General features: G+C 41.9%; 1 protein-coding gene across 1 annotated transcript in view; it reads right to left on the reverse strand.

Moving 5' to 3' along the window:
• KCNH4 (potassium voltage-gated channel subfamily H member 4) overlaps window positions 1-14,186 on the reverse strand; it is a 454,196-nt gene that overhangs the window by 17,954 nt on the left and 422,056 nt on the right. Inside the window, exon 15 of the mRNA XM_089690632.1 lies at window positions 798-874. Coding sequence (XP_089546758.1) covers window positions 798-874 — 77 coding nt within the window. The remainder of the gene's footprint in view (window positions 1-797; window positions 875-14,186) is intronic.

Raw genomic sequence — 14,186 nt, forward strand, 5'->3', positions numbered from 1 at the left:
CAAAAGTGGAGTTACTCTTTAACTGCTTCAGCATACATTTGTGTCTCAAAATTTGTGTTGCTGGTATCTCAAAAGTCTGTGCATTAGCTTAGTTCCTGCATAACCATTGCAACAGACCTGGGTACTATAGAACGGATTTTATACCATGGATGTGATGGATTTTAAATGGAATTGAATAAAGCACTCCAAGTTTTATCCTTGACTATATGTAGCATGAGAGTATACAGTATATAAAAACCTTTGTATTTCACATTCCCTTATTTTTTTTCCGAATTCACATACAAGCCATGTAACGGTAACAAGGGTTGGGACACGTCTTAAAGCTGAACTCCGGAATAGTCAAACCACATAAGGCATTGTGTATTCTTCCTTGAATCTTGCTGTGTTTCGTGTAATTCTTCCAGATCTGTGCAGTAATTCAGTGTGAAGCTTTCCCTCTGTACAGGAGCTTCCTGTAATAAAGACCAGTCACTGCTGTTGTCTCTTCTTGTGCAGGATGGCTGGTCTGGTCTCTGCCCCCCTCCTCTAGTTTGCTGTAAACAGCATGTAGTGTGTGGGCCAAATGGGACCTTCCCACAGCTCTGCCCTCTGCCCAGCTTATGTGCAGAACAGTGATGAAGCCCTGTTTTGGGTGCACAGAGAGTGAATTTGTGTCTTGTGTGTCTATTGAGGAATATATATAGATTTGTGTCTGGAGTTTAGCTTTAAATTTTGTTGTTGCTGCAACTGGTCAAGCACACGCATTTGTTGTGATAGCAGTAATACATAGAAAATGCAGTGTGTTGTTCATTTCTTACCTCCTGATTTAGCCTGCAAATATTCTGCTTGATCTCCTCAGCTTCAGCTGCCAAGATTGGGTTAACAAGGCTTATACCTGATCCAAAGTGAGAAGAAAAAACATTAGAACATGTTATGCATTTACTTGTGTTGGATGGAATAATACCAGTTATAATGAACAAGTATTCTATTATTTTACCATAAAACATCTACCCATCAGAAAATCTGGATGCATTGTCGGATGCAGGGAAATTATTCTTTATGTGCCTGCACGCAATCAGCCAGGAACAATTGATGAAATCAATGAAGGAAGGGCGGATGATTGGTAGGAAACTACCTTTCCTTTTCAATCTTCAGTACGGTAATTTTCTGTAATATTCAATGCAACATGGCAACCTGGAGGTGTTATGTATACAATTGGTGCACCGAACTTCCCCAGATATGTCATTCCTTGCTTGTGTGATGGACTCACTGAGTTTCCCAGACATTTGCCCTAAGGTATAAGTCAGATTTTAGGCATCCTCTGCAATAGGAATTTTCATTTTGGTGAGATACTACCTAAGGGTTAATTATGTCTAAAGAGATGCAGACACTGCAACTTTCCTCATTAGGACACTGCAAGTGCATCGGCTGATTGGAACGAACACAGGCTTTCCCAATCAGGAACCAGACTTTCAAGGACAGAGTTGAACATACAGCTTTTTCTTAAGAACAAAAAAAGGTAGGACTCTGCTATAACGTTTGGATAGTCAGTGTACATTGCAAGGATTTTAACAGAGGGGATTGATTTTTTTTCTCAACAAAAGTGGGGTTACTCTTAAAGTGATACTAACTGTAAAGTTTTTTTTTCTTCTTTTTCTAACAACATGTTATACTTACCTGCTATGTGTAATGGTCTTGCACAGAGCAGCCCTGATACTCCTCTTCTTGGGGACCCCTGCTGGCACTCCTGGCCCCTCCCTCCTGCCAAGTGTCCCAATAGCAAGCCACTTGCTATAGGGGCACTCGTATGCTCGCTCCCAAGCCATAGACACAGAGTGTGGCTCAGCCCCACCCCCTAGTTCCCTCCTCACTGGCTAAGATTGACAGCAGTTCCTGCTGCTGTCTCTGAACCAATAACGAGGGAGAGAGCCAGCTGCTCTCAAGCACATTGCTGGACTGAGATGGAGCCTTGGTCAGTATAAGGGGGAACTGTGTGTGTGCGTGCGTGTGTGGGGGGACTGCACACAGAAGGTGTTTTACCTCCATACATAAACTACATGAAGATACAAAACCTTCAGCCTTTAGAACCACTTTAAGGTGTTTTTCCCTTTATTTTTACCTAGTGATCCTGCCAGTAACACACTTCCTGTCCTAGGGTGACAACGCTCAAACTGTACTGTATCTATGGTAGATTAGTATTGTCATAGTTCCCCCTCTTCTGATCTCCAATACATAAAGAGTAGGGCTTTGGAAGTTCACAGAAGATAGTTTGAAGAGCTGATAACATTGTTTGAGATTTCTGTTCAATGCACAGGAAGGTACAAGGTATTTCTATCAACAGGTACTTTCTACTTACAAAAATGATCCTAACCTGAAAAAGGTAAACTAATGCTTATTACATGTAAGAACTAGTAAGCTGCAATACAGAATATTTTTGCTCTTAGGTATAGTTATGCTGTAGCAAGGTACTGGTATAAAGGTCCTTGAGGCTCCATTTAGACTTGTGCGACTTGTTATTCAACTTTGGACACAAAGTCACATGACAAGTCGCAGCCCATGTATTTCAATGGAAGCCATTCAAATCTATGCACCTTAAAGTTCTATGCGACTTAAAGCTTCCTGAACTACTTTGATGTGACTTTCATTTGACTTGAGTGCCATAGACTGCAATGTAAACTCTCAAAAGTTGCATGAAAGTTGCATCATGTTATCAATGTGACAGCTGTGCAACAGTCAAAGCCAAATCAACAGCCAAAAGTTGCAAAAAAGTTGCAATGGAAATGGCACAACTATGGAGTCGCACAAGTGTAATTGGAGCCTTAAGGAAAACAAGACAAAGATGGATTTCACAGAACTGTTATTGTGGGGCAACAAGTCCCAGCATGCTCACTCACTATGTCCGTATTGACTCTTTATGCCCTCTCTCTGATTGGTCCACGTCAGACTGAAAGGAGGAGATGCTGTTAAGGAAAGGACTATGGGAAGTGTAGTTTCAGTAGTACTGGTGGCACTACATTACACCGGAGAGGAAACTACAGTTCCCAGAAAACTATGTAGCAAGAAAGGAGGAGTGGAGGGGGGCTGAGTGAGCTACTTAGGGAGGTTCGGAGCATTTGGTGCCAGAACTAGAAAGGAAACAGTAGCCCACACAAGACTACTGAGCCCTCAAAGCACTCATCTCCAGTGCTGTCTAACTGGCAGCACCCCAGTGTTATACTGCCATGCATCTCCAGCATCACAGTGTAGCTTCACCGACATTCATCTGCATCTTCAGCAGCACAGAGCAGATCCACCAGAACTCAAGCAATCAATCCTCAAAGGGCCCTCGGGCCATCAGCATCCATGACTGAAGCACACAATTGGTGAGAGGATTCTCAACTAATTACACAAGGTACAGCAGGGATTGAGACTTTAGCCCAACACAATCCTCATCCTCCTGCTCCCTAGGCATTTCTCTGCCTGCTTAGTCTGCTACTGAGCACTGCCACATCATCCCCACCTCAGGATTGTCCCATTGATCCAAAACTATTATCACTTTCTCTCAAACTTTTTGCATTTTTTTCGCTGCTGTTTATATTCTTCTGCAAAGTATTTTCGTCAAACACCTCTTCAATAATTAGTCTTCTTCAACTGAGAGCAGATGGACCACCAAGCATCACCATTTGTCCACAACAGTAAGGGCCCCAACAAAGCCGGCAGGGATAACCTGAGACCATTTCACTCTGATATTTCTCATATTTTGCATAGACTTCATCACTTATTTTTTTTTCATCCCCAGGGATTGTCTTGCGTGTGCATACATATGTGATTATTTTTAAGTGTGTTTATGTGGTAGGTGTGAGTTGGTTCTGTTCTATTTGTTTGGGTTTTGTGGACTGTATGTGGCCTTGTGAAAGTGAGAATGCATTGATGTATGTGAGAGCTTGTGTGTGTATGTGTAGGTGAGAATATTTGTGTGTGTTTATGTGTGTATCCGAGTTTGAGTGTAGGTGCAAGTGCTGTCCAGTTAGGTTTGTGTTTGAATAGGTGACAGGTTTTATGAGGTTGTATTTTGCATTTCTTTTTTTAGTTTCATTGTTTCATAGGTGTTGCACTGGTTGTGACTTTGTGGTCCATTTGTGGTCCAGTGTTCTGTCTCTGGCTGGAAGAAGTTAGAAGTGTCCTCGTCGCTGTTGCCCTTGTGGTGGCTTGGAGTACTGAATATGCCTGATCTCTAATGATGCTTTTATAATTTTGCTAAGGCTCAGCGTAAACATATGGTTAAAACTGCATATCTTTGTTTAAAATAGGAATACTACTATATTATATTTGATCTTGTTATATTTTAGATACTGTGATTTTACCCTGAAGAAGCAGTGGACTTGACTGTGAAATGCATAGGCTAGGCTCTGAATTCTTAAAAAAATAGAACAATAGAAGGTGGTCAAGCGCCCATCTATGATATGGACTGTGTATGGAGTGTATGGACTCTTTTGAGAGTTTAAAAGTTTGCATTAGTCACTGCAAATTACTCATTTGAGGGAGAATATAAAACATGATAATATATGGTTTTATTAATAAATTATGATTATTGTGTGTATATTAATTTTCCTTCTTGTGTCTTTACTGCCTATTTGTGTATGGTGTCTTTATAGTCCCCTTTAATTAGTGGAATCTGTTTGCAAATTTTTGGATATGGGATATGGCACCGTATGTCCACCCCCAAGATATAGTAATTTTTGTTGTTTCAACCTTTACCTCATAAACTTACAGTGTGTCTGGGAACCTGAAGATAAATTTGCAAACAGAACACATTCAGGGTTCTCAATTCTTTCCTAAATGACCGTCTCACTACGTGTGGCAGTTGGTTTTCTCTTATTATAGTACTAGGACTTATCATATTGCACAGACCCTCCCACTTATCACACTCATTGCCTGTGGCTGGAGAATATACAGTGTGAGAACTAGCCAGTATCCGTATCTACAGAGCAAAAGCAGTGAAAGCTAAACTCCAGACAGACATACAAAAACATGCCGTCTCTTCATTAGGCATGTATTACATTCATTTTAAATGACACTAGCATGAGTATATTAACTGAACTCGGCTCTTGACTCAGGCTCTTTAGTAATCTCCTCTGAAGCAGCATTCAGACTGGGAAAGGGAGGGACAACACACAAGCCCAATCAGTGTTGCTTCAGTGTTGAAGGAAGGGACAAGACTTAGCTGTATTACTTTACCAGTAGAGAAAAACCAGGTCTCCAGGCTGCCTGTGCTATGAATCAGAGCTGTGTAAATCTCTGCACTGGATGGACAGAAATTCAATCCATTGGCAGGTTAATACAACTGTCATATACAGTAGGTTCTGTATTTCAATTACATATTTAGCTGGATGCATGGAACTCAGCATTAACTACCATAGTGGTATGATTATGTCAATATTTCTGTGCTCAAAGAGGTACATTTGTTTGCATAGAAATATGTTGTTTTTTTATTGTATGCCTGTAATTCTTTGGAACAACTCACTGAAATCTGTCCGAACAAGAGTCTAGTAAACATCCCGGGTATAATAAAATTTGAAACACGAAATCATAAAATATAATTAATAATCATAAAAAATAATAATATAATAATAATAAATTTGATTCAATAATGTAATCAAACCAAAAACACTGAAATTTGAAATATAGCTCCAAGTTCGTACATCACTGAGCAAAGTCACAGAATCGTTTTCAGTGTCTGATGACAAATTTCCCCACGAATCATTATCACTCAATTCTGCAAGTGGTTCTAATTTACTATCGCTGTTCTCTAGCTGGTCTAAAAATGCTTTTTGGACGCCATGGATGTTTCTCGGTTTCCAGGCAGAAAGAACAGTAAAAATGCAGGCAGGGCACAGGACAAAGCAGTAGGGACAAAATGTATGTGAAATGGTTTGATACAGTAATGAAACACTATCAGATTTTAGTGTATTGAGTGAATGTCACATTTTTACATTTTTGAATTTCCTGCCGGTTCCGTCCCCGTACGTCCCGACACTCGCAGGGAACGGAACCCGGAAGACGGATGCCGGCATCGGCCGGAGGACATTGCCGGGAACACTGCAGAAGGGACATCGCGGGAGCGAAGGACAATATTATTATTATTATACAGTATTTATAAAGCGCCAATAGTTCGCTCAGCGCTGTACATTACAAAGGGGGACAGAATATGTGACAGAACAATACCAATACAATGCAAAACATATAAGTGCTGGAGGGAACCCTGAGTAACGCTGCAGTAATCCCGAGTGTAGCTCGGGGTTACCGCTTCTGGTACTGAAAGTTAACCCGAGCTACACTCAGGAATACTGCAAGGGGGGTTAAGAATCTGCAATGTGATCTATTAAAATCATTTATATATATATATATATACATACATACATACACACTCACCCGCCACTTTATTAGGTACACCTTGCTAGTATTAGGTTGGACCCCCTTTTGCCTTCAGAACTGCCTTAATTATAGAGTGTAGATTCAACAAGGTGTTGGTAACATTCCTCAGAGACTGTGGTCCATATTGACATGATGGCATCACGCAGTTGCTGCAGATTTGTCAGCTGCATATCCATGAATCGTTGATACAAGATAGGATGGACCAATGCTTTCATGTTTATGCCAAATTCTGACCCTACCATCTGAATGTTGCACCTGAAATCTAGACTCATCAGACCAGGCAATGTTTTTCCAATCTTCTATTATCCAATTTTGGTGAGCCTGTGCAAATTGTAGCTTCTGTTTCCTGTTCTTAGTGGACAGGAGTAGCACCCGGTGTGGTCTTCTGCTGCTGTAGCCAGTCTGCTTTAATGGTCCACGTGTTGTGCATTCAGAGATGGTATCCTGTATACCTTGGTAACAAGTGGTTATTTGAGTATCTGTTGCCTTTCTGTCATCTCAAACCAGTCTGCCCATTCTCCTCTGACATCAACAAGGTATTTTCATCCACATAACTGCCGCTCACTGGATAATTTCTCTTTTGTGGACTAATCTCTGTAAACCCTAGAGATAGTTATGTGTGAAAATCCCAGTAGATCAGCAGTTTTTTAAATACTCAGACTAGCCCGTCTGGCACCAACAACTATGTCATGTTCAAAGTCGCTTTAATCCCCTTTCTTCCCCATTCTGATGCTTGGTTTGAATTTCAGCAAGTTGTCTTCACCATGTATAGATGCCTAAATGCATTGAGTTGCTGCCATGTGATTGGCTGATTAACAATTTGTGTTAGAAAGAAATTGAATAGGTGTGCCTAATAAAGTAATTAAGTGGCCAGTATGTGTATATACTGTGTATATATATATATATATATATATATAAAATCTAAATAGAATTTTTTGCTCTGATGAGAGATGGAGTTTCACATGGATATTGTTTGCTAGAAAATAAAAGGTGTGATTTATTAGCAGAGTCCAGCTTTACCTGCTTATTAGCTGTGTAAAGCATAAGGCGGCTCAGTTGGATGCAAAGTCATTTTACTTACAGCAAAAGCAGCTGCTTTCTTTTCTTTTCTTTTTTTTTTGAAGTTGTGAAGTCTTTTCCCTGTAGTGGCTTCTGTCATACTTATAAATTGAGAATATCCATTTACTTTGCTTAATTAGCAGAGACACATGAGATAGTTAATTTGCCACACTGTATAACTATCCTGCTTCTCCCCTTTACAGATATCAAGAGACTATTAGCAGGCACTGCTGAGTCATAGAAGATACGATGGCAAGTGGGGGATTTATTTTTATCATCGAGTGTAACAGGATTTTATCCTTTTATGACAACCATTTTGATCCAGCGCTTCTTGCAGTTTGTCGCTCTAATTTCTAATGCATGTCTGCTTTCAGCCGTGACCCCAGACACCTTTTTTTACAGCAATGAAATATCATAATTTCCCTTTTAGAAATCTGTAATCTTACTGCTATATAATATACGAGCTCCACCATTGCCCCTTCTTCTACTGCAAGAAACTGGGCTGCACACACAAAGAATAAGTTTACTTTTAGTAAAAAGATAACTAACACACCTTTCTAGTGCCCTGACCTAAATTACCCTAGAACCACCAACTCAACTGCTTACTACTCAACTGCTTACAGTATGAAAACCTCTGCTTACCTCTCTGGGCTGAAATTTTCTTCAGGGCTTACCAAGCATGCACAATGAGCCCACCCAAACATAAATGGGGTCATATTCCAAGCAGCTGTTTGACTACAGCCCTGTTCAAGTCTATGGCGGGTCCCCTTTTTTTAAGGAGATTTCTGCCTGCCTTGTAAACAATAGAGGAGGCAGCAGCTGTCATGAGGTTTCTAGGTTAGTTTAGGTTAGGGGGCTAGGGAGGGTGGACATTTTACTAAAAATGTCCAGTAGTTGTCTTTAACCACTTCAATACCGGAAACGTTCACCCCTGTTGCATGACTGCGCAATTGTCATTGATAGTGCGACAGCACTGAAATCTGAAAATTGGCATGGGCAGGAAGGGGGTGAAAGTTTCAGGTATTGAAGTGGTTAAAGACAACTACTGGACATTTTTAGTAAAATGTCCTCCCTCCCTAGCACCCCTAACCTAAACTGACCTAAAACCCCATGACAGCTGCTGCCTCCTGTATTGTTTAATGCTCAAATGGGAATTTCACTTGTGTTCTCATTTCATCTTAGTTAAAGTTCTACTGCACAAACATAAAAATGAATTGCAATGCGTGGAATTGTTCCTCAATAGACTAGATATTACCAAATTATCAAAAATAGAGATACAGAACAAACACTAAGGAATTTGAATAGACCAGGGGAAATTTTCAGAATTTTGGATAGAGTGGGAAAAGATTAGAACCCTTTCAGGTTTTCCGCAATCCAGGGTTCCATTAGACACACCCTTAAATTTCAAATGCTATCTTTGTTCCCACAAAGGATACTCCTCTTCCTGTTCTGTCTGACATCCACAATCTGGACAGGACATAAGGTGAAATCTCCCTCATGTGGACACAGAAAGAAATAAGATCCAATCAAACGTTCTAAATCTTCTCTACTAGATTTTTCATATTTGCTGCCTGTATCTCATTGAGGAACATAACCTGGGCAGAAAGTAAAGGAAAAGCTCCCTTATGTGGACACAGACAGCACTAAAATACTACAAGAGGTTCTAAATCTTTTCTCTGTTTCTTTTTATTGCTGCCCAATGAGTCCCATTTGGGGTATTTTCTCTTCCCTTCTTGTTTTTCTGGCACCTGTCAAATAGGAGGCAAGAAGAAATTTGACAAATAAAGACAAACACATCAATAAAAGTGATAGAAGTGCCATCTCTTCCATGCTCGATGCAATACTAAAACAGAACATTTGTCTGGAGCGTGGATTTAAAGTGGAATTTTAGTCAGAAAACAAAGTCCTGCTAGATCACGTCAGGCTGGCCTCTTTTGCAGATATAGCTATGTAAAACAGTAAAAATAAGTGCCTATACTGTTTAAAATCCAGTAATAAATTGTCTCACCCTGCTCTGCACATGCTCAGTTGCTCTCTATTTTTAGGCACTGTGCGGAATGTGTAGAGGCCGATCTGCTGACAGCCTAAAGATGTACTGCTGCTCAAGGGCTCTGGGCTTCAGCAAAATGGCCACCTCCAGCAAGAAAAACCAGGAAAAAAGCTGGAGGCAATTTAAAGAACACATTCATTTTGGTAGCACAACAATTAATGTGGAATGTGTATTCCGTACTAAAGAACATTATTTTTTATCAAGATGTTATGGGTAAGGTTCCAATTTAAAGTGTTGCTTTATATAACTAAACTCTTTACATTTTTTATAGAGCTAATTTTTGTAAGCGTTTGTAGTAACACTGGAAAATGTCCAACTAATTTCACCCAATCATTAATGACCTTAGGATTTACTGGGTATATATAGCCTGTGGTATTTGGGTTTTATAGCATGCATACAACTTGTACAATCTGTATGAATGACCAGTTTGTGGCAATGATCAGCTTTTAGAGAGGTTGTAAAGACATGCATTTGTTTCTTAAAATACTAAATACATTATACTTACCTGCTCTTTGCAATGGTATTACACAGAGCAGCCCGAACCTCCTCTCCTAGGGTTCCCACTGGCACTCTTTGCTCCTCATCTTATCTGATTGCCCCATAGCAAGCTGTGTGCTATGGAGGCACTTGTGTGGGTGCACTCCTGAGCTGGGGCTGTGTGCATCCACAGGCACACACAGCATGGCTTGGCTGCACCTCTTGCTCCCTTCCTACAAGATTTGATTGACAGCAGCAGGAGGCTATGGTTCCTGCTGCTGCCCCTGTACTGTGAGCAGAGGGAAAGAGAGCAACACTGCTGCAGACGAGCACATTACTGGATCAAAAGAGGAGTCAGATAAGTATTTGGGGGGCAGGAGGGGGGTGCTGATAGTGGATTTTTTTTTATCTTAATGCACAGAATGTAAAAAAACCTTTGGCCTTTAGAAACACTTTAAGTCCTCGTTCACACTTGATGTTTTTACAGCGGTTGTTTTTTGCTTTTGATGTTTTTTTCTACAGCAAATAAACTCCCCAGTATGCTATACTATGTGTCCATGCACACATATAATGTAATCAGTGTCTTTTGGCTGGAAAAAAAACCCAGAACTGAAAAACGTGGTAAAACGCCGCAAACCGGTGTTTTTGGACTTTTTTTGACCAAAGAAAACTTTTTTTTAATAAAAAAACCCCGAAAAACGCAAACATGGAAAAACGCCGCTAATCGCAGCTAAATGCTAATGCAAAACTGCTAAAAAAAGCTGAAAAACGCACATTTTTAACATGACTTTACACAGCTAACATTACCAGCGTTATCAAAATGCCCCTCGTGCATGGAGCCTTACAACACAAAGGCAGGCCAATTTAGTGTGAGATATGGCCATTATTAAGTTCCAGCTTCCTCAGCAACTACTAGCCAGCAGTAGTTGAATTAATTAAAGGTGATGTAATGCTGCTAATGGACATCAATCAGTACTAATAAACAATACAGGTGGATATTTAAACCCCTAATGGGCCTACTTCGTCCTGAGAGGCAGTTGGCATCGCATCTATTTATGGATACCAAATAAACAATGGTGAGGGCTTGGAAAACCCCTCTTCTTAGCTTTGAGGCAGTTAAGAACCGGATGAATTTCATAATGGTTAATGAAAAGCTGACGGCTATGCTGTTGGACTCTCACACAAAATTTCTGCAGATTTGGCGTCCCTGGCTTGATATAGCCCACCTGTCTAGATTTGACCAGACCCTTTTGTCCATTTAGGACTTTTCTGGCGCGATCCCCTGAAGCCCTTTCTTTCTCCCTTTTTCTCCTTGTTTTTCTCTTCCTCTTCTCTGTGTGTTACGATATTTGCACTGATCATAATTTTCCTAGAGAACCGTCCCAGCAATATATTATATACACGTCGGACTTCATTGAGAGACCTGGGTATAGAGTACTAATTTGCATCTGATGAGGCTACGTGTTTATCTCTTATGTGTGGGTTTGTGACTATTTTTGGCCTTCATTTATTAGTCCATTGGTCTCTAACTGCCTACCACTTTTGCAAATTATTACGTTTTATGTCATCTCTTCATATATTGTGCCTGTGTACCTACCGTATTTTTTGCTCCATAAGACGCACCTGACCATAAGACGTGCCTAGGTTTTAGAGGAGAAAAGCAAGAAAAAAAATATTCTGAACCAATGGACTGCAGACACAGTACAGAAGATGACCAGAGACTGCGGACACAGTACAGGGGATGACCAGAGACTGCGGACACAGTACAGAGGATGACCAGAGACTGCGGACACAGTACAGGGGATGACCAGACTGCGGACACAGTACAGGGGATGACCAGAGACTGCGGACACAGTACAGGGGATGACCAGAGACTGCGGACACAGTACAGGGGATGACCAGAGACTGCGGACACAGTACAGGGGATGACCAGAGACTGTGGACACAGTACAGGGAATGACCAGAGACTGCGGACATAGTACAGGGAATGACCGGAGACTGCAGACAGTACAGGAGATGACCAGAGACAGCGGACACAGTACAGGGGATGACCAGAGACTGCGGACACAGTACAGGAGATGACCAGAGACTGCGGACACAGTACAGGGGACGACCATAGACTGCGGACACAGTACACGGGATGACCAGAGACTGTGGACACAGTACAGGAGATGACCAGGGACTGCGGACACAGTACAGGGGATGACCAGAGACTGCGGATACAGTACAGGAGATGACCAGAGACTGCGGACACAGTACAGGGGATGACCAGAGACTGTGGACACAGTACAGGAAATGACCAGAGACTGTGGACACAGTACAGGGGATGACCAGAGACTGCGGACATAGTACAGGGGATGACCAGAGACTGCGGATACAGTACAGGAAATGACCAGAGACTGTGGACACAGTACAGGAGATGACCAGAGACTGTGGACATAGTACAGGGGATGACCAGAGACTGCGGATACAGTACAGGGGATGACCAGAGACTGCGGATACAGTACGGGAGATGACCAGAGACTGTGGACACAGTACAGGAGATGACCAGAGACTGTGGACACAGTACAGGAGATGACCAGAGACTGCGGATACAGTACAGGAGATGACCAGAGACTGTGGACATAGTACAGATGAACAGAGACTGAAGACAGTGCAGGGGATGACCAGAGACTGCAGACAGTAAAGGAGATTACCAGAGACTGCGGACCTTTGGGGAGGGAGGGGGAACGGGTACCTGAATTTGACAGGTACCCGCTCCCACTTCCGCGGAGTTGTCCTTCCTTCTTCCCGCGGCGGCTTCTGTGACAGCCGGGTGCCCACTGCGCATGCGCAAGAAGCGCTGCGCTTTGTGAATGGCCCAGAGCCTTCTGGGACCTGTCATGTGTCCCAGAAGACGCCGGACCATTCACAAAGCGCAGCGCTTCTCGTGCATGCGCAGTGGGCACCCTGCTGCCACAGAAGCCACTGCGGGAAGACTGCAGCGCTGGAGCGAGGAACAGGTAAGGACCTGCAGGAGAGAAGAGCTGAGCGGCCGGCCCGATATTCTGACATGATGGCAGAAATACCGGACTGGCCGCTTTAGGTTCTCTCCATAAGACGCACTGACATTTTCCTCCCTTTTTTGGGGGGAAAAAAGTGTGTCTTATGGAGTGAAAAATACGGTAGTTTATTTTATTGTCAATACCTCAGTGCATTTATTGTGTCTTTCATCAGATGAATTGTATGCTTTATTCTTTCATGTCAGTGATCTTACCTATGTTTGTTTTGTTCTGATGCCGTTTTATCTATATTAAAATCTATTGTAAAAGAAACAATACAGGTGGATAAACTGTGCTCATAATCATAATGTGAATAAATAACCAAGAACATAGGCCATAAATATAACTTAATGAATAATATGAGCAAAGATACTAAAGTGCTTTCAATAAATGAGTTCATAAGTTTCCAAATATCACATGATCTGACACCATAACTACAATTCCATGGTGAATGTGAATTTTCATGCTAATAACAGTGCCACTCCGTGCTGACAGAACTCTCAACTCCAACGCATGTAAAAACTGCGTTTTAAGAATATCATATCTCCACACATCCAGACCTTGTGATTTCTCCTTAGTCCATTCCTCCTCCCATATAATGGATACTTTTAAGATGGTAATAAAATCCTCCGTCTCTGCGGATACCAGTCAGCTCCAACGCATGTAACACTTGCATGTATTTAACCACTTGCCCTCCAGAGGATTTACCCCCCTTCCTGACCAGGCCATTTTTTGAGTTACGGCACTGCGTTACTTTAACTGACAATTGCGCGGTCATGCATCCAAATGAAATGTACGTCCTTTTTTCCCACAAATAGAGCTTTCTTTCAGTGGTATTTGATCTCCATAAATCCGGACCTCGCAATATCTTATTTAGCCACTAGAGGGCTATCCACTCCTCCTCCCATATAAAGGATAATAATAGGTAATAATGGAAATCCTCCATTCCAATGGATGCCAGTACCTCACCTTCCTCAAAAACTGCCTCAGCCCACACCCTACACATTACATCACCATAATCCTGCCTTCCTGCCCAGTGCCATTAGTACAGTGCCAGTGCTTTTTATTAGCACTGATCACTGTATTGGTGTCACTGGGGATGTCTGTTCCCCCCAGTGTCAGAATGCCCACCGCAGTCCTGCAGTTCTGCTATAAGTCACTGATTG

Source organism: Staurois parvus, unplaced genomic scaffold (genome assembly GCF_062004578.1).
Source record: "Staurois parvus isolate SC_StPar_1 unplaced genomic scaffold, SC_StPar_1.0 ptg000538l, whole genome shotgun sequence".
NCBI classification, from domain to species: domain Eukaryota; kingdom Metazoa; phylum Chordata; class Amphibia; order Anura; family Ranidae; genus Staurois; species Staurois parvus.